Source organism: Lates calcarifer, linkage group LG12 (assembly GCF_001640805.2).
Source record: "Lates calcarifer isolate ASB-BC8 linkage group LG12, TLL_Latcal_v3, whole genome shotgun sequence".
Lineage (NCBI taxonomy): Eukaryota > Metazoa > Chordata > Actinopteri > Centropomidae > Lates > Lates calcarifer.
In genome coordinates this window covers 261556-283111 of record NC_066844.1, presented here as the reverse complement: position 1 = coordinate 283111, position 21556 = coordinate 261556, and the positions used below count along the sequence as shown (strand labels likewise).

The following is a 21556-nucleotide window of genomic DNA, read 5'->3' as shown; positions in this document are numbered from 1 at the left end:
CCTGTCTCCATCACCCACACACCTGCACATCACACTCACAGAGACTCAGCGTGTCTACATCAGGTGATGGAGTCCAGTCAGAGAGACAGACAGACAGACAGACAGAGAGACAGTCAGTCAGTCAGTCAGTCAGTCAGTCAGTCAGACAGACACACAGACAGACAGACAGGTGGAGCTGTGTTAGTGACCAACACTTGATTGTGCTGTTTATTAGGTTTAACTCTGTGATGAAGGGAGAATAATTCCTCACCATAAGAATCAGACCTCCTGTGGTAACGTACTGACACAACGACAACAAACATGGAGCTGAAGCTGAGGAGGAGTTCACCTCTAAACCAGGAGCTACACACACACACACACACACCACACACACACACACCGCTGAGTGTGAGCAGTAAAGTGAAGAATGAAACATGTTCTCACTGCGTTCCTTCTGTTTTATTTTTAGAGCAGTGTCTGTTTGTGAGGCTCAGACTGAACACAGCGTCTCTCTCAGCTGAAAGGTTTGATTGATTCTGATCAATTCTGATTCTGATTGATTCTGATTGATTCTGATTCTGATTGATTGTGCTGTTGATCAGGTTTAACTCAAACAGAGTCTCAGTGCAGGTCTGACTGTTAAACATCAGTACAGCTGGTTTCAGATCAGGTTTACACACATCATTATGACTCTGAATGTTACTGCACATGTAATCCACTGTGTGTGTGTGTGTGTGTGTGTGTGTGTGTGTGTGTGTGTGTTATTTATCATCAGGGTCAATACTGTCACCATGAAAAGCAGCAGGAGATCAAAGTCACTCTGCCACCACAGCAGCTTTTCATTAATGAAAACTGTGTGTGTGTGTGTGTGTGTGACTGAAAACACACACATAAACATTTTTCTGGGAAAATGAAATGTGAGCAGAAGAAATTTACACGTTAATGAAGCTGAGCTGATTTATCCACCAACCCCCCCACCCCCCTCAGTGGTCAGTGATGGATGGGGGTGGGGGGGGCACAGAACTGATCATTAGAGCTGTGATCAGCCAGTCAGAGAAACATAAACCACAGTAAATAAACTGGAGCTTCAGCTTCAGATTCTGTCTCCTGACAAAGAAAAAAGAAACTCGTCTGAAGGTAGAAACCATCAGAACATCTCAGACATGAAATCACCTGCAGGTCCTCTCTAATATAATGAACTGTTACTCTGTTACTGTTCCATCACACACTCTACTATACACTACTATACACTACTATATACTACTATACTACTATACACTACTATACACTACTATATACTACTACTACACTACTATACACTACTATATACTACTATACTACTATACACTACTATACTACTACTATACTACTATACACTACTATACACTACTATACACTACTATACACTACTATACACTACTATACACTACTATACTACTACTATATACTACTATACTACTATACTACTACACTACTATACTACTATATACTACTACTATACTATACTACTATACTACTACTATACACTACTATACACTACTATATACTACTATACACTACTATACACTACTATATACTACTATATACTACTACTATACACTACTATACACTACTATATACTACTATATACTACTATACACTACTATACACTACTATACACTACTATACACTATTATATATTACTATATACTACTATACACTACTATACACTACTATACATACTATATACTACTATATACTACTATACACTACTATACACTATTATATATTACTATATACTACTATACACTACTATACACTACTATACAATACTATATACTACTATACACTATTATATATTACTATATACTACTATACACTACTATACACTACTATACAATACTATATACTACTATATACTACTATACACTACTATACACTACTATACACTATTATATATTACTATATACTACTATACACTACTATACACTACTATACAATACTATATACTACTATACACTACTATACACTATTATATATTACTATATACCACTATACACTACTATACACTACTATATACTACTATACACTACTATACACTTCTATACACTACTATACACTACTATACAATACTATATACTACTATACACTACTATACACTACTATATACTACTATACACTTCTATACACTACTATACACTACTATACAATACTATATACTACTATACACTTCTATACACTACTATATACTACTATACACTACTATACACTACTATATACTACTATATACTACTATACACTATATACAGCACGTCACAGCCTCATGTCTACAGAGAATTCAAGCTGAGGACACAGAGGGGGGGGCACCATGGCTTCTCTACACAGACTCAGTGGTTTCTCTGCCTCATCTGTGCTTTAAAACTGATCCAGACTCAGGACAGGGTCCAGACTCAGAACAGGGTCCAGACTCAGAACAGGGTCCAGACTCATCAACAACATCAAAAACACCTCCTCTCCTCTTCTGTTCAGCCATGTAAGAGGTCAAAGGTCAGACACACCTGCAGACAGACTGTGTTTTCAACTGAATCAAACAGGAAGTGACCAAACACAGACGCCATGACGGTCTGAGGAAACACAGGAAGTAATGGCTCAGCATCAAAGACCGTTCTCAGAGTCTGAAGCTTCAGGACCAGGACTGATGATGATGATGATGATGATCTCTGTTTGTTTGTGGCTGGTTTAAATTCTGGATTGAATCCCGAATGAGTCCTGATCCTGCAGAGTCGGAGATGTTGTTCTACACGACTGAACCTTCAAACCTCCATTAAGAAGGAATCCCCATCTGATGCTGCTGCTCTCTGTCTCTGCACTAAAACACATCTCATCAATTATTCACCAGCACAGAGTAAATAAAAGCAACGTAGGAGGAGAGATCCCATCTCACTGCTGCTCTGTCTCTCACTGTGGAACAGAGACGCTCTGGGAAACTGACAGGATGTTGGTGAAAGTTAAACCACAGTTACAGAGGAGACAACAACACAATTATCATCCAACTTCCCAGAATAAAGTCACTCAAACTGTTTCTGATTCTTCAGGAATCAAACCAAAATTAGCTCTGATCAAACCAGAAGATCAGACCTGATACCCAGGACAGACAGGAAGCAGTCAGAAGCAGGAAACAGACAGGAAGCAGCAGAAGCAGACAGCAAACTGAGAGAACAGACAAATTTCACCTGAAACACCAGCTGCTGAGGATAAATACAATCTCCCACAGATTCACCATGTGAGCAAATCTGTGTGTGTGTATGTGTGAGCTTCATCCGTCAGAGAGCGTTTATACAAGTTTACAGATGGTGTTAATATTCAGCTGCACACACACACACACACACAAACATCTAACACTGAACGTGATTAAAGCTGCAGTAACTGATCCTGGGGTCTGACAGCCTCAAGTCAGAAGGTGTTTTTCACTGACTTCTCCTGATCAGAAGGATTGATCAGGAAACAGGAACTGATGTAGAATAAACCTCAGTAACAGCTGATTTTATCATCACACAGCTTCAGCTCAGCCAACAGAAGCTAACAGAGCAGGGTTACTGCAGGTCGTCACGCTGCTCTCACTCAGTAAATCACATCAACGTCAAACAGATAAATAAGTGAATTATATTAAACAGTATTAATGAGGGTGGATGTGATCAGACCTCACTGTTCATTTATTTAGCATGTTAGCTTGTTTTCTGGCTCCATCTGTGCACCAACTGCAGAGCCAAGACAGTGTTGATGAGGAGCCAAACTCTTCCTCAGAGTCTGTCTGATGACGTATGTTTGACATCCAGGTGGCTGCTAACACACAGAGACTCAGTCTGGTTTCACCTGCAGGTCTGCATGTCCAACACAGACTTTAAAACCTGGATCAAGTGTAAACAAGGATCAGCTGAGTCAGGCTGCAGGACATTTCTGAAGAGAAGCTTCTTCATGTGTTTGAGTTACTGATGGATTCATTTGTTAAATATGTGCACTTTGTTTGTCACCTCAGACTCTGTTGAGTACAGAGTCCTGCAGGACTGAGCCTGAAACCAGGAAGTCAGTTAGCATGTTAGCATCTTCCTGTTGTCAGTGTGTTTCTGGTTAAATGTCTGAAATAAGGTCTGTGGTTTTAACACAAGCTCAAGACATTTTCAGGTTTTGATTCTCCGGACATAAAATGGGTCAGTAAATCCCCCACTCCTGATGTTTGAAGCTTTTACGTGTCTTAAAAAAGGCGGTTGCTAACGAGTGTCTAAATGAGACTACAGAGGTTGTCGGGGACGTTAACATGAAAACCCATCTACTCACCAGTCCACCTTTACAGCCTCGTTGTGTTTCTACTCACGCTCTTTCAAACTCTCACTAACTTTCTAAGAAGAAAGGCTTTTGTAGAAGAGCTCAGAGCTAAATGAAATGACCAGTTGGAAGCTCTGTGCTGGTTCTGGATCAGTTTGTGTTGCTCCCACAGAGCAGAAGTGTTGGAACCAGTGAAGGTTAAATTTACATTTCAGTAGATTCACTGTGAAAGAAAATAATTAAGGTGGAATTGTTTTAAATTATGTTCAGTGTTCAGTATTTTCATGCAGATAAATTAACTCATTTCTGCTTCTTCTGCCCTTCTCATCTCCTCCTCCTCCTCCTCCTCCTCCTCCTCAGATCTCTCCATCTAACCTCTACTCTCTCCTTCCACCTTAAGCGTCTCCTCCACCTGTCTGTAAGCCTCCATCTCTCTCCACCTTTCATTTATTCCTCTGTAAATCCCTCTGACCCCTCTCGTCTGCCTCCATCTTTCCTCCTCTCTCCAGTCTTATTTTCCTCAGAACTTCAGGCGTCTCCCACCCCCCATCCCTCGCTGCCATTTATGCTGCTCTGTCGTTTCCACGGTAACAGAAGACCACCGGTATGATGGGAAATCTGCTCCACAGCCAACAACACACACACACACACACGTACAGACACACACACACACACACAGTTATGCAAACACTCGTCAGTGTGTGAATCCACTGAGTCTGTCCATCAAACACACAAACATAGCAACACGCTAACAGAAGCTAACTGGCCTCATGACAGATGACAGCAGCTTCTTCTCTGTCACCTGACGACTGTGACCTTTACCTGTTCACCTGTTCACCTGTGTTCATTTGGTGTCTGACACTTAACAATTTAACACAGACAAATGATCAGGTCACAGGATGAATGAAAGTCAGTAAAATCTGACCACAGATCAGTCTACTCTCATGACTTCACCCTGTGAACCAAGACAAACAGATCTCAGATCAGTGAGCAGAGTCTGTTACACACACTGATCACACACACACACTGAACACACACACTGACCACAGATCAGTTTACACCTGTGGATGCCTCTATGATCCACCTGTCTGTCTCCAGCTCTAACAGCAGCTCAGTGTGATGAGACAGACTCTGTTTCCAGAGGGAGGTTCAGAGTGTAAATCACTGACCAGCAGCATTAAACTGATCTGAGCTGATGAGAGGAGGAGAGGAACCCCCCCCCCCAGTACCAGAGAGGATGCTGGGTAGAGGAGCTTCAGCTGCTTCTCTGAGTGTCAGAGAGAACAGGACATGATGAAGAGGCGACAGGAACAAAGACACAACATGATGAGTGCTGCTGTCTCCAGGTGACACACAACACACACCTGTCCCACACCTGCCAACTGACACTGACACTGTGACTGCAGGTAAACAAACCTCCACATCACATCAGCTCTGTGAAGGATTCAACACTGAAGACACGACACAGATCCAACTATATTACCCATGATCCTCTTCTCCTCCTCTTCTCCTAATGTTCAGTGTTCCTCTGAACTCTCTGGGTCTGATTCCAGCAGTTTAAGCTGCTGACTGTCGCTCAGTTAGAGGGAGATCCAACCTGCTCAGTTACACAGAGACACAACAGGCAGAGGCTCAGTTCTCCCTGTTCCACTGAAGCATCACAGTCTGAGAGTTTAAAGTTAAATGATGTTGGTTTAACTGAGCAGTTCACTGTGTGAGAGACTGCAGGTTTAATCAGTCTGTTTTAAATGAGCACAGAGCTCAGTGTGTTTTCATGTGTCAGCAGAAGAGACCATGTTTTAACGAGGGGATGATAATCCTCTGTGTCTGCAGTGAATCAGGGATCAGATGTTCACATGTGACCTGGAGGATGAGGAAGCTCATTGTTCCTCCACCTGATCACAGACATGATGGTGGAGCTGAGGTGGTGAAAACCCTGGCTCACACACACACCACACACTAACAGATTCACCACCACCAACCAGAGTCTGGACTCTGACCACGCTCCTTCAGAGCAGCTGTTCAGCTGTTGGACTCAGAGGACTGTGTTCACGTCCCTTCTGGATTCACACAGGTTACATGTTAATATTGTAAATATGTTCTTATTAATGTTTGATCTGATTGATAACTGTGTTATATCGAGGTGAGATCAGCTGCTGCTGTATTATCTCCTAATGTTGCTGTTTCTCTGCAGCTCCTGCTCTTTAACCAACACTTCACTGGTTTCATCCTTATTAATGAATAAATGTTTTCATTCACCAGGACTGACTCTTCCTCACTGACCCTGTTAAGTGAACCTGAAAATAAAGAATCAATGAAATGAAAATAACTGGAGCAGTCCTCATAAACACACATTTTATCTCAGAGTCAACGACGTCCACAGAGGAAGACCTCCATTGAAACCTCCATGAAACCTCCCAGGCTCAGGACGTGTCTATGTGTTGGAAAGCGATGGTTCCAGCTGAGAGCTGAGCAGTGAGAGCAGCGTTCTCACAGAACAATAAAAATCACAGCAGGCTGACGATCATGTGGTGGAAATAAACAAAGTCCCCAGAATCCATGGCCGCTCATGCTCCAAAGCTGCTAAGCTAATTAGCCCCGGTCTGAATCTAATCTGTGGATGACTGCGAGCTGCTTCTCACGTGTTTCAGTCTGAGGTAATGGACAATAATTAGCTCTATTGATTTTCTACAGTGTGGAGGGGTGAGAGGGGGAGGAGGGGTGAGAGGGGGAGGAGGTCTTAAAAAAAACATTCACATTTAACTGTTGGAGAAAAAAAAAACATGTAACGTTAAACTAAGACGGATCTTGGATGAGCTGGTGTTGCTGATAACAACGCTCCACATGGTGTTCACTGCTACTGCCAGCTTGAATTCTTATGTCTGACTTAGTTGGAAATTGAACCTCAGGAGGAAACTGTAATGCAGCATTACACCTGCCTCAGGTGTTTGGACTCTGGAGAACCCTGCTGCTTGTAAATATTAACTATGTATTTGTGAAGTGTTTATAAAGATTTACATGGTCAGTGGAACCACAGACACACACACACTGATGGAAAACAGCAGTTTACCTGCAGTGAAAAGCTCTGAATATTCCACCAGAGGACGAAAGCTGTGACAGGATTCTTTACTGTTCATTACATGTGAGACATTTTATTTTTATGTCTGAGAGACCAGCATCTGTCAGGACTGTGTGTGACCCACTGCTGTCAGGTGTGCACAGGTGAACAGAGGCTGCAGGAGACAGTCTGGCTCTGGTGGTTTTACTGGAGCTCCACAGACCTGGACTGCTGCCTCTCTGATTTATTACATGCAAACACTTCAGCACCCACGAGTGGCCACAGGTTATTAGTAGGGATGATACCCTGTTCCTGTTCCTGTACTCATACTCGTAAAAGTGTTCCGATACCACTTTACAGCAGTGTGACGTTCACTCGGGCGGTCAGGTGCTAAGTGAGAGCAAGGAGGAGCAATGTCAGCGGTGTGGAGGTATTTCAAAGTGGATGATGGTGACTAAAGTAAAGCGGAATGCAAATTATGCTCTGATAAAACATCTAAAAAACCAACACGATGCCGAGTTCAAAGCGTTTGCTAATAATGGCAAACAGCAACAACCAACTTTGCAGCAAACTCTGGAGAAGAGGGAGAAGATGTTAAGAGACAACCTGAGCAGTGAAAATAACAGAGGCTCTGACCCAGTACATTGCTCTTGATGACCAGCCGTCGTCGGTTGTTGATAATATTTAGACGTCTTCTCAGCGTACTGGAGCCGAGGTATGAGATCCCTACCCGACACCACATCACTGACAATGTTGCCAAAGCTACACGACTTTGTAAAGAGGCACATCCGCAGCCTGTTGCAAGACATTTCGGCCCTCAGCTTCACCACTGATATTTGGACGAGCAGCGTTAGCTCAGTGTCCCGTCCTCAGTTTAACTGCACAGAGGACTGACCAGGATTTTATTCCACGAAGAGTCGTCCTGCATGCAAAACAGTTTAGAGGTTCGCACACCAGCCAAGCCATCGCAGGTGTGTTTGATGACATGCTTCAGACATGGGGGTCCCTAAAAGTTCTGTTCATGTTGTGCTACGTGATAATGCGAAAAACATGATCAAAGCCATGAGTGACGCTGGACTCCCGAGCCTGCCGTGCGTCGCACACACCCTCCAGCTGGCTGTTAATGAGGAGCGTGGCTGATGCTGTGGCAGGAAAATAGTTGGACATTTTAAACATTCCGCCTTAGCCCACTCCTGCCTTGAAGATATTCTGTTTGTTAAAAAAAGATGCAGTTGAATGCTAAAATGTCAATAACAGTACTTTAACAGTACTTCTATTTGAGTAAAATGTGTGGCAGTGCCATATATAAATGGAATGTTCAAATGTCAGTCACAGCAATTTCTTACAGCCAGAGAATGAAACAATATCTGATGAAAATAAAACACATTTTCAAGTAAATGTACGAAGTGTAATGGCATTAATAAGTACTCGTATCGGCAAGTACTCAGATCCAAGTATCAGTATCGTATCGGTTCGAAAAAAAGTGGTATCGGAGCATCCATAGTTATTAGTGAAGCAGGCAGCATGTGAGCAGCAGGAGGACATGAAATGAGTTCAGAACACAGCTCCAGGCTGTTCACTGGACGGCTGCTCTCCACTTCAATTAATTTGCCTGTGAAGCCATGGTTCAGTGTGAGACACAGAGGAAAACACACAACTGAAAACTCAGTGTTAAAGGATAAATCTGGTGTTTTTGGACCATCACCAACAGCTGCTGCAGTGTAAATAAACTGACAGAAACATCACTGTATATCACCACCAGACTCCACTGATAAAAACATGATTTTACTGGGAGCTGTAGCTGCCTGCCTCCCCAGTATAACTCCACCCAGCAGTGATGTCAGGGTGTAAAAAACAACAGATTCAATCCAACAACACAAACCAACTAAAACCAGCTCCAGCAGCCTGAGACTGAGGCGTGACAGCAGATATAAACAGTACGAGGGTCCAGTCTGTCCCCAGCAGAATGAAATACAGTCACAGTTTTTAAGGAGGAGCAGAGTTTTATCCCATCAGCACAGCGCTGATGGATTCTACAGTGGCTGGTCAATAAATGCCATTATGAGTGGACACTAATGGGAACATGAGGGGCAGGAGACACTGAGGAGAAGTCGTTGATGGAGGTGGATGATGGGAGGACAGGCCGCAGTGATTAGACCTGATGTTCAGTAAGAGTCCACTCTGAGAGGATCTGAGGTCAAACACACAACAAATCAATACGACAATGTCACCCGCTGTGGATACAGGTTTATACCTGCAGCATCGGGAGAGCACTCACACGTCCTCAGGTAGATTCAGTCTCTTTAGAAACATTTCAACCCGGTGTGATTTAAAGACCTTCCAGCTGGTCAGATATTAGCTTAGCTTAGCATAAAGACTGGAAAAGAGGTGAAAACAGCTAGCCTTGATCTTTACAAACTAAATCCACCTACCAGCTCCTCTAAAGCTCCAGTCTTTATGCTAAGTGAAGCTAAATGTCTTTCTGCTAAGCTAACTGACTTCCTGCTAAGACAAGCTAACTGTGTTTATGCTGAGCTAAGCTAACTGTCTTTATGCTAAGTCAAGTGTACCATCTTTAAGCTAAGATAACTGTCTTTATGCTAAAATAAGTTAACCATCTGTATGCTAAGCCGAGATAACTGGGTTTATGCTAAGCTAAGATAACCAGCTGCTGGTATCAGCAGAGATTATCTCTGATTATTTCAGCAGAGAACAGATGATAGTTTGGGAAAGTTTTTACCTTCAGTCAAACTTTAGAGAAAAGTAAAAAAGCACAGAACAAATTTACATATGAGAAAAACATGTCGTGGGCTGAGGAGGTCGTTCATTGGCAGACGATGACAGAGACACTTCCAGCTTCACTCAGTTTAATCTGTTCAGCTCAGACACTGACATCAAGACCCACTGACCTGATCCAGATTCTGTTCTGAGACCAAAACCTCCACAGACGGAGCTCACCAACCAGGACCAGAACACGAGGATGACTACAGGTGAACAGGTGAGTTTGTTCTTAGACAGAGTCAGGACTCAAACCACAGACACAGATGCTAACGTTAGCATGCTACATTACTAAAGACAAACTGTTTCCTCCATCGTCTCCTGAGAGCAGAGACGTCTCCTCCCAGTTAAATTCAGCATAAATATTAGTGTGTGTAGTTTTTACATGAAGCAACAACATGAGCAGCTCTGATCACTTTAATGAGGATCCACTGAGGACCTGGTGATGTTGCTTCTCTGCAGTTAATGAGTCTCGTTGTTCATTTTAGATTAAAAACATGTCATTATTAACACGTCGTCATCTCCTGCTGCTGAACACACTCCTCTCTCTGCGCTGCTGTTTCCTCACCATCAATTCATGATGTTACTGGTCACACGGGGAGTCCTCCTGTGGCCTCTGCTCCTCCCCCTGTTCCAGTCTTTATGCTAAGCTAAGCTAACAGCAAGTTTCGTGTTTAACCTGCTCTGAGCCACTGAAGGTTCACTCATACACATCATCATCCTCCATTAGAACAGGAGTCCAGCAGAGTGGGTCTGTTTCCCAGTACAGGCTGTTCCCTTCCTCCCAGTCATTAATCTGTGGCTTCACTCGGACGTCCAGGATCAGCCTGACTGAACGAGCTTTATCAAAGATAAGGAGGAGAATTATAAAGTGCTGAGCCTCACATATTAACCAGCAGGGAACACAGAGAGACCATCAATCAACATCCTGAAGCAGCAGCCAGAGGACAACAGTGGAATACTAATAATAAGATGAGCAGGATAATGGTTGGAGATTACAGAGACGACAAACAGACTGCTGCAGCTACAAACACCAGGGAATACTGTCCTGGCCAGGATGTGTGGACAGGGTCCAGAGGAAACTACAACCACCTCCACCTCCTCCTCTACCTTCTACCTGCTGAGAGCTACGTGCTCGTCACAGCGAGTTAAAACTGACTGACAGTGTGGTGTGGTTAGATTTAATAACTGAGCTGTGAACCCCAACGTTATGTTTATAGTTTGCAGCTGCAGGAGGATTATTGTCACCACTGAAATGTTATGAAGTTGCAATAACACAACTCTGCAGAGGGCTTTTAATTTGTCACAGGAAGTGGAGACAATAGTAATACCCGACTGAGGAGACAGGGAGAGAGAGGAAGAAGCTTGATTAACTCGCTAACATTAAGTTAGATTTGTAACAACAGCTGATTCACTCTATTAATCCCCCACATGGTCAGATAGTTGTATTAAACTCACAAATGTGCATAATTATCAATCAGAACATCATGAAGGAGAGTTCATCGCAGGACTGTTCCTAATAAACTGATCAGGACCAGCAGTACATGTTGATGTGAGAGCTTCAGTTCCTCTCTGCCTGTGTTTCCTGTCAGTCGGTGGTTTTCTGTTGCACCAGCCGCAGCGTTTTATCTTCGGTTAATTGAATTTCCTCCTCGCTGCAGCACATCAACACCCTGAGATCCTCCCACTGAGGAGAGAGCTCTGAGCTCTACGCTCTCCTCAGGTTAATAAACCAGGACGTCTCAGATTCAGCTGATACTGATGATACAGCTCTGATCATCATCAGGACTCAGCAGACCCTCCACAGTAAAGGTTCTAGCAGCCTTCCTTACAGAGGCTTTTACTGTGAAAAAACAAGAGGAAGTGTTGAGTTGTGTTGAACGTGGATCAGGAGCACGACAGAGAAGAAACGTCAGGAGTTAACGGTGAAAACCTGACTTCTGTTACACTGTGGTGAGTCAGTGCTGTGGACAGTGTATTATCAGTCCCTGACGTAAAAACAGGCTCCAGCTGTTGTCAGAGGATTTACTGAGAGAGAGAGTCCAGCTGCACAGAAACCAAAATGTCTCCTGTGTGCCTCTGAGTCAGAGCAGTGAGGGGAAAATCTGAGATTAGAACTTCACTCTGTGTGTTTGGATGAAACACAATTATCCAATTAACCACGCCAACAACAGCCCTCAGCCATATCAGGACACACACACAGAGCACACAGTGTGAGCTACGGCAGGCCTGAAGGGACACTTTCCCAAAACAACAATTCACCACAGCTGATTTCCTGCTGTCACAGCGGCTCTCTGAGAGTTATTGAGACGTAATGAGTTTGGATTCGTCTGTGCAGCGTGTCATTGGAGGAGCGGTCGTGTTAATTAAAGCTCAATCAGACGCTGATGAAAAGCTCAGAGCAGCTCAGTGACACGATGATCCACACGAGCAGAGACACTGCTCAGTCCTCACACATCAACTACACCCTCACCTCTACACCTGCTGTTCACTGATCTGAGGTCAGGAGCAGGACGACAGATGGAATATATCAGTCTTCTTTTACAGGAGGAGGGAAAATGAAGCAGAATCACTCTGTGATTCCACTGAGTGATTTCCTGTCATTAATGAAGTTGACTCAGAACACTAAGTCAGACGCTTCAAAAAGAAATCAAACATCATAAAGAAACTCTGTTTAGGCTGCTGCAGTAAAACCAGTTTGTTGATGAAGAGTGAGACAGAAAACAAGCAGCAGACTGAAGGAGGAGTAAATCACAGGGGGAGACGAGTGGAGCCGTGAACTGCAGAGAAAACCTTCCCATCAGCCCCTTGTGACGACGTCTCAGCCACAGACACGTCAACTGATTGAACAACTCCTCACACACCTGAATACACTGATCCATCAGCTCACAGCAGCTGTTTGGATCTGAAGCCCAGACGACAGGGTTAGCACCAGTTAGCATCCAGTTAGCATCAGTTAGCATCAGTTAGCAGCAGGGCTAACCAGCCTGAAGCTGAATGGTCTGATACAATCAACAGATCCAGTAACACCTGGACCTAACCAACAGGTGCATTGTGGGTAAAAAGGCAGCTCAGACTCACCCCTGTCTGTCTCCATCCACCAGGATTCGAACCAGGATCCCTGTAACAGCGACCAGGATCGGGTAGTGGTCTACAGACTCCAGACCTAGAACACAGACGCAGAACCTTTAATACTGATAAATATGTATCGTCCTTTCTGCTCCTGCTGACCTCTGACCTCTGCTCTGACACATCAATCAATACAGAAACATGAGGAAACAGACATGATCCTGTCTCTCAGAGCAGGAACACATCACTGCTTCTGTGTGTGTGTGTGTGTGTGTGTGTGTGTGTGTGTGTGTGTGTGTGTGTACCTGGCAGTCTTAAGTTGACGACTCGGTCGAACAGGTTCTTCTCTGCCGTCACTCGGTTTAACACCTGGTTCAACAGCTGCACAGAAACAGACCAGATTTATTCTGTCAGTGCTGACGATAACAACAACAACAACAACAACAACAACAACAACCCCCCCCACACACACACACACACATCACCACTCGTTCTTCATGTTTATCAAACTTCTTTAACTAAAAGTTTTGACTCTGGTTTCAGATGAAACAGAGCTGCCTCCAGCTGTGTCTGATGATGAAGAATATTTATTTCTCTTTATGTTGAATGTCCAACAGAAGAGTAAAGTCTGAAGCTTGAGGATCAAACTGCAGCTGATACCTGTGGATATTTACAGATGAGACACTAACACCTCAGCTTCATCTGTCCTCCGACTCCTGTTTGTCCCACAGCAACGAGCAAACACAGAATTCAGCCCAAACACTGAAAACATGAAGTCTGATCTTTAGTGAAAACTCACCTCCACTCAGGTGGATGATGTTTAGTCAGAGAGGAAGTGGAGTGTATGAATAAAGCAGCAGATAAGAGCATTAAACACATCTACAATGACAGCTCAAAGCTCATTAAAGCTCGTGTTCTTTACGTCATTGGCCTTCAGTGAACGACGTGCGATCTCACAGAGCAGAGTCTTCACAGACTCCAGTGATATTTAAACCATCTGTCTGAGCCGTGTTAGTGCTCGACAGAGAACCAGGACGGTTTAGTCTCAGGACCTCATCCAGTTTTCCTGTGAGCACCTGAACATGTGAGTCCACCTTTACCCCTGAGTACCACCACCAGTGAACCCATCAGACCCATCAGACCAGGATGATGATCTATGAGCCCAGGTGTGGTTTACCTGAGCCAGTCGTCTGAGGAGCAGCTCTGCAGAGGGTCTGGACCAGTCCAGGAAGATCTCAGGGACCAGAGTGACGGTCATCTCCAGGACACGCAGCAGACTGACGGACAGGTCGAAGCAGGTCGCACACACCTGCAACACAGGCAGGTGAGTCAGAGCCCAAACACACACCTGAACACACAGCTGAACACACACTTGGCAGGGTCATTAAACTGATCTGAGAACAGCACATTTATCCATCAGGTGAGCAGATTGACATTAAATACAGGGACATCACTTCACACTGAAACACAGAGACCTGTGTGTTTTTACCTTCAGCTGTCGAGTGTCCACAAAGTTTCTCTCTGGACGTTCTGCAGCCTGTTGGATCTGACACACACACACACACACACACACACAGAGGAAGTCAACACATGTATATATATCTGGAGTTTATCTCTGAGTGTTATTGTGTTGAAGGTGTTTGAATGTGTGAATATTGTCATCAAATAAAGCTCCTGCAGTTTAAACTGAGATCAGTGTTGAGGACTTTAAACTGAGTGAAGCAGCTTCAGACTCATTAAAGCTGAAAACTTTATTAGTCGCAGTGACGACGAACAAATCCTGCAGGCGACCGTTTTACCTTCCAACAGGAAGATGTGGCTTCAACAACAACATTTGAAACACTGAGCAGGTGTAATGTCTCACCAGCTTAGCTTAGCCTGCTAGCATGCTAACATTAGTTTTGGAGGGGGGGGGGGGGGGGGGTCAGATCATAGTTCATCACATTTCAGATGTTAACATCCCACTGAAGCTTCTGTGTGTCCATCAGTGAGGGAACAGTAACCTGAGCTGCTGAAAACAACAGAAATCCCACAGGAACATGATCAATTAGACGACTGATGCTGTGAAGTCTGAGGATTTATCTGAAAGCCTAAATAATCTCATCAGAGGAAAACAAAGAGCCGCTTCTAAACGAGGGCTTCATCCTCAATCTGCTCTGCTCAGTGACTCTGACACCAGCTGCTGAAGCTGATTACAGGACCGGACCAGACCGAACTGAACCGAACTGAACCAAACCAAACTGAACTGAACTGAACTGAACCATTAATGAATCGTATTAAAAACAATGTGGTCCTTCCTGGTGGTGCATTCAGGTGCTGAAGTGAACGTCTGACTACAGAGCTTCAGTGCCGTGAACCTGAACCTGAACATTTAGTACATGGCTGTATGTTCTGGTAAACAACTGAAGGTGCTGACAGAGACCTGAACTCTCTCTTCACTAAACCAGACACTGGTTATCAACTGGTTAACTCAACCCAGAGTTAGTTAATTCAGAGTTAATTCAGAGTCAGAGAGTTTCAGAGGAGAGAGTTCATTTCTGTTCAACAGTTCAGGTGTAGATCTAACAGTCAGTCAGTGAGAGAAACGCTCGCTCTGTTAGAAGAGGACTGGAACAGAAAAAACAATCGCTGATCGATATCTATTGATCTTTATTATCTGTCCCTTTCCTGTGAACTCAGGCTCCTGTAGGATGACGACTGCAGTGACTCAGGTGGTTCCGTGTCGGCTCTGATCTGAAGACCTGATGGAAACTGAAGCTGAACCTTTGACAGACCCAGGTTATCTGAGCAGATGTTCCTGTCTGTGAATCTGAACCTCACCTCCTGGATCATGCCGATGAACTCGGAGAAAGCCCAGTTGAGCTGGTTTAGGACGCTGTTGAGGAAGGAGGCGGCCATGTCTTTGTCCATGCTCAGCAGCTCCGCCATGTGTCTCTGCAGCAGCAACGACGGACACGGCTCTGAACCAATCAGACGACAGGACACAGGTCAACAAACAGCTGCTCTGACCCAAACGCGACGAGGAGAGGACGGGGGAGGAGACTGGGCAGGTAAATACAGGAGGGGGGAAGAGGGGGGAGGAGGGGGGAGGAGGATTTACAGCTGAGGAGAGTCAACGTCAGAGGAAAACTGAGGTAAGAGACAACAGAAACTAGAGAGAGGAGACGCTACAGGAGCAGGAGCAGGAGCAGGAGGAGGAGACATGATGGGAGCTGTGCAGAGTCATGTCTTCATTAAGTCTAATGATCTCTCTCTGTGCTGCTGCTGCTCCACTGGTTCCCAACCAGTGGGTCAGGGCCCTCTGAAGGGTCCCATCACACCTCAGCTGTTCACTGATATTCACTGAACTCTGAACAGCAGCAGGACTGAATGAAGACAGAGAGAAAAGAACTTACTCTGGAAACTAGCAATGGACAGATCTCCTGACAGGCATGCAGGTGAAGAGGCAGACAGGTGAGAGTCAGTTATCATGCAGGAGAGAGAGAGAGGAGCTGATGGTTGTAGATGATGATATAATAATGACATGTTGCTGAGAGCAGGATGAAACACTGAGCTCTGAAATATTCACGATGACAGAATCAGATTCACTGTGTGAAAATAAAGTGCGTTTATTTATAGGAACAAACACACACTAAAAATAAAGATCAGAACTGACAGAGAGAAACACAGACAGGTGAGCCCCCCCCCCCCTCACTCTGACAGACAGGTGAGCCCCCCCCCCCCCCCCCCCCTCACTCTGACAGAGACAGACAGAGCACCTACTCTGCAGGCTGGGCAGGTTGGCGTCCTCAGGTTTGGTTTTCAGCAGGTGAGGAAGGCGAGTGTATCTGTATCCAAACCCACAGCCCTGAAACAACAGAGACACAGGTCACCTGTCTGCTGCATCACACCTGTCATCACTTCATGTGGACTCATCTTTGGAGTTACTGAGCCAAGCTGTTAGCTTAGCATGGCTAACATCACACACACCGCTTCATCTGCTGCTTCAACAGAAACTCAGTTTGTTATTTAAAGCTACAGAACATCAGGGAGACAGCTCAGTAAATAACTCTGCTGCACCACCTGTCACCTGTCACCTGATACTGGTTACCTGTCACCTGTTACATGTCACCTGTCACCTGTCACCTGTCACCTGTTACATGTCACCTGTCACCTGTCACCTGTCACCTGATACTGGTTACCTGTCACCTAATACCTGATACCTGTTACATGTCACCTGTCACCTGATACCTGTTACATGTCACCTGACACCTGTCACCAAATAGGTATTTACGGAGATCTTATGTTACGTTAGTTCTGTTTCTTATCCCTGTTTCAATCTGAAGAACCTGTAGAGTTAGTTTACTATGTATGTGTGTGTGTGTGTGTGTGTGTGTGTGTGTGTGTGTGTGTGTGTGTGTGTGTGTGTGTGTCCTCACCCTCCAGAGTCTGACCAGGATCCAGTTGGTCTGAGCCCAGGGTCTCTGTTCATACGGAGCCAACAGGTTCCTCATCATGGCCACACGTCTGAGAACACAGATCACAGCTGAGACACCTGCAGACCTCCAGGTGAACCAAGGACACCTGCAGACCTCCAGGTGACCCAGCAGACACCTGCAGACCTCCAGGTGAACAAAAGACACCTGCAGACCTCCAGGTGACACACTGCAGACCTCCAGGTGAACCAAGGACACCTGCAGACCTCCAGGTGACCAGCACACCTGCAGACCTCCAGGTGAACCAAGGACACCTGCAGACCTCCAGGTGACCAGCGGCACCTGCAGACCTCCAGGTGAACCAAGGACACCTGCAGACCTCCTGTGAGAGCGAGTGTTGGGTTTTTAATGAAGTAAGTAAAACCACTCACTGCTCCTCTGGGATCCGCTCCACTGCCCTGAGGGATTGTGGGTAGCAGACGTAGCTGGCCAGGGCCTGCATCAGAGAGTCTTTGATATCTGATAGACAAAGGAAGGTTTAATGAACTGTAGTTCCACCAGTGATTTCACTGCTCAGACACAAATATCTGCTGAGAGAAAGAGACTGAGGTTCATCCAGAGTCAAACCTGTGTGACAGTCGCTGCCATTAAACTACCACAGAAGAAGAAGAGGTCATTAAAGGAGCTCCAGTCAAAGCTCAGACACTGGAAAACCATATTATTATCATCAGTTATCTGTTACCACAGAGCTCAGCTCAGCCACGTTCTCTCTGTGGTAGAAACCTGTAAATAAAGATCTGAACAGGACTTTCAGAACAGAGAGCTGATGAAGAACAAACCTCCACAGCAGGTCTTAAGACTGAGGTCAAAGGTCAAAGTTCACTCTGAACACACAGAGGACTGGTTGATCTGACATCTGTTTAGAGACAACAGGAGAAACACATGTTCCCTGTAGCTTTTCAGCCATCGTCCTTCAGTGTAAACACAGAGCTGCAGTAACAACCTCCTCAACCATCATGTTAAGATCAGCAGCTGGAAACTCTCTCACTCCAGATGTTCAACATCAATCAAAACAGGTCGTCATCCCAACCAGAGGGGGCGCTACAGAGACCACCACTCCCCCCATCAAACCCTGCTGCTGGTTTATGAAGACCTGAATGGTTCTGATCTGCTGCTGGGTTCTGGACCGCCCAGACCCTCAGGTCTTCAGGGACCTGGTCTGATTCCCGTCCCCAGAGTCAGGACTGAACCTGGAGGTTTTATTCAGAGACCTGCAGGTCTGATCCAACTCTGCTCTGCACTATATAATGATCCCTCCTTTTTTACACTGAGCTGGAGTTTTTATCTTCTTCTGTTCCTGTTTGTCTCATTTTTATTTTCCATTAAAGTCTTACTTCTTTTTTATTGTCTTCTGTTGCTTTTACATTTTGTCTCTGTGAATTTTAAATCTTTAAGTCTTTAAGTTAATTTAAGTCCCAGTGAGACGTTCACAGTCAACATGTAAATCTCTGTTTCCATCATGTATATACGTGTGTGTGTGTGTGTGTGTGTGTGTGTGTGTGTGTGTGTCACCTGTGCCGACGATGCGTGGGTCAGCGAAGTGCTTGGCGAGGATGGCAGCCAGCTGAGTCAATGTTTCTTCGTATCCTGAGGAGATAAAACACGAGTGTGACGTTCTGCTGACGAAGAGAAAGAAATCTGTTCATCACTGAGGAGCTGAGACAGCAACACACACACACACACACACACACACACACAGATGAGGACGGACATGAACCATAAACCTTTAACTGAGAGTCTGATCACTGCAGGACTTTAACACGACAAACAGCTGCTGGATTTACACTTTAATCCACGGAAACCTCGGCTCCTTCATTCACCTGGTCCTGATCCAAACCCTGACAGGTCACAGCTCCATCAGATCCTTCTTACAGGACTGACTCAGTTTCAGCTGCTGTTCCTAATAAACTGATAACCTGCAGCTGCTGCAGAGAGAATCAGGTGTAATCAGCTCAGACTGCGATGATCTCCGGTCCTCTTCACCAGGTGTTAAAGCTGAAGAGCTCAAACTGTCCTGACGTCTGAGAATCACACAAACTGCTGCTGATTCGTCTTCACTTCAGATTCATCCCAGGTCTCAGTGAGTTAAACAGTTCTCAGTTCAGTTCAGCTGAAAGTCTGAAGTTAAAAACTTTGTGTTTTTTCTGCTTCAGATTCATTTTCTCACTCAGAACTGATTTTAATTTCTCCTCCTTCTACTTCAGAGACTCAGACTTCTCCATCATTCACAGTGTTTTTCTTCATTAATCTGCAGTGATGCAGCCCAGAAACATGGTTTCAATGTTGCTGGAATCTGTAAACTCTCAGCGTTCTGCTCTATAGTCTGTTCATCTCAGTCCCTCTGACATTTGATCAAAGTACAGTAACTCACAGCTCCTCTGCTCAACATTTCATCTTATCTGATATTTTATACAAATATTCAACTTCTGTGAAGTTCAGACTGCGTTAAAGCTAAGACTGAAAAAATCAAACTTCAAATTTTCAGAATTTTGGTCTTAAGTCTTTGAACGTTGGTGTAGGACAAACAGGAGCTTCAGGATAAAGCTGAGACTGATGTAAAACACTGGGGAATTAAATAAACCACCCAGAGACCTGTTCCTGAGCTGGGGACAGGTAGCTCTCTCACCTGGCAGCTCCTCCATGCTGTTTGCGGGGCTGAAGTAGTTCTTGAGGGCGCTGTAAGCGTTCATGGCGACATTGAGGTAGAACTCTGGAGCGAAGGCGAACAGGGAGCCCGTGTTGTCGGCGTGTTCGATGGTCCGAATACAGACGCACAGCAGCCAGTACACGTCCAGCATCTTCTCCTGCACAGACACACAGACAGACACACTGAGACCTGGAAAGACAGGAATCAACAACCCAGAAACCAAAGCCAGGCCCTGAGGACCTGGATCACCTTGGAGTAGATGGTGGCATTGATCCAGGCCAGTCTCCTGCTCAGGTGGTTCAGCTTCTCTGCAAACACCTTCTGGCTTTTCTGGAGCTCCTCCAGGATGTCTGCTCTCTGAGGGAAACAAGCAGGAGGAGGTTTACTCAGCCTGTCAGAGGACGAACAACATGACGAGACTACAGCTGAACACGACGTTCACTGAGACGACGCCTGAGTGCAGCACTGACAGGTGAACACAGCTCAGGTGAGAGTCTGGAGCAGCAGTCAAACATGGAGTCAGGAGTTTACTGAAGGAGACAGAGAGTAAAGCTGATGAACTTTGTCTCTGTTGAACTGCTCCACCTCTCCTAGATCTGGCTCTCAGGTCCTGAGACTGGATCTTCCCAGGACACGTCTGAAACCTGAGCTCTGAACCTGTGAAACATCCTGTCGCTCTCTCCTCACACCTCGGACTCTGACAGACAGACAGCTGTGTTCAGACAGACAGACCCTTCCTGTTTTCATGTAAAGCTTCTCTTGTGTAAACTTTATATTTTACCTTTAATTCAGCGTCTCTGAGAGGAAACAGATGTAAACTCTCCTCAGCTCAGTCTGTGCTGATAAATCCTGACTCTCCTGAAGAGAAACTCTTTAAAAAATAAATCTACTGAAGTGAAACCTGAGTGCGATGTGTAGTAAACAATGGATGAATGTGCCTGTTGATCCTGCACAGTTTGGCCTTGTTGCAGCAGCAGGTGTCAGTGTGTCCTCACCTCCTCATGTTTCTACCACAACATGAATATTCACAGTGATTTCTGCTCTGCTGCTGATTGTTAAACAGCAGACAGAGTCGATCATCTTACAGAAACGGTTTGATATTTTTATACGTTCCAGCAGCTTAAAATCTGTAAATACAGTTGATTTAAAAACAGTGGAAATACTTTTATCAAGCTGTAAACGACCTTCCTGTTTGTGTGAAGACAATATAATTAATTAATTAATATTATTAATTAATTATAATTATCA

General features: G+C 44.8%; 1 protein-coding gene across 2 annotated transcripts in view; it reads right to left on the bottom strand.

The window, feature by feature from the left end:
* Positions 1–21556, bottom strand: part of LOC108890709 (E3 ubiquitin-protein ligase RNF123) — a 73494-nt gene that overhangs the window by 32177 nt on the left and 19761 nt on the right. For both annotated transcript variants that reach the window (XM_018687692.2, XM_018687693.2), the window contains exons 26-36: positions 20558–20665; positions 20288–20465; positions 19174–19248; positions 18033–18120; positions 17605–17692; positions 16949–17033; positions 16007–16146; positions 14676–14732; positions 14364–14495; positions 13492–13567; positions 13199–13283 (exon numbers count right to left, since the gene is read on the bottom strand). In XM_018687692.2, coding sequence (XP_018543208.1) covers positions 13199–13283; positions 13492–13567; positions 14364–14495; positions 14676–14732; positions 16007–16146; positions 16949–17033; positions 17605–17692; positions 18033–18120; positions 19174–19248; positions 20288–20465; positions 20558–20665 — 1112 coding nt within the window. The remainder of the gene's footprint in view (positions 1–13198; positions 13284–13491; positions 13568–14363; positions 14496–14675; positions 14733–16006; positions 16147–16948; positions 17034–17604; positions 17693–18032; positions 18121–19173; positions 19249–20287; positions 20466–20557; positions 20666–21556) is intronic.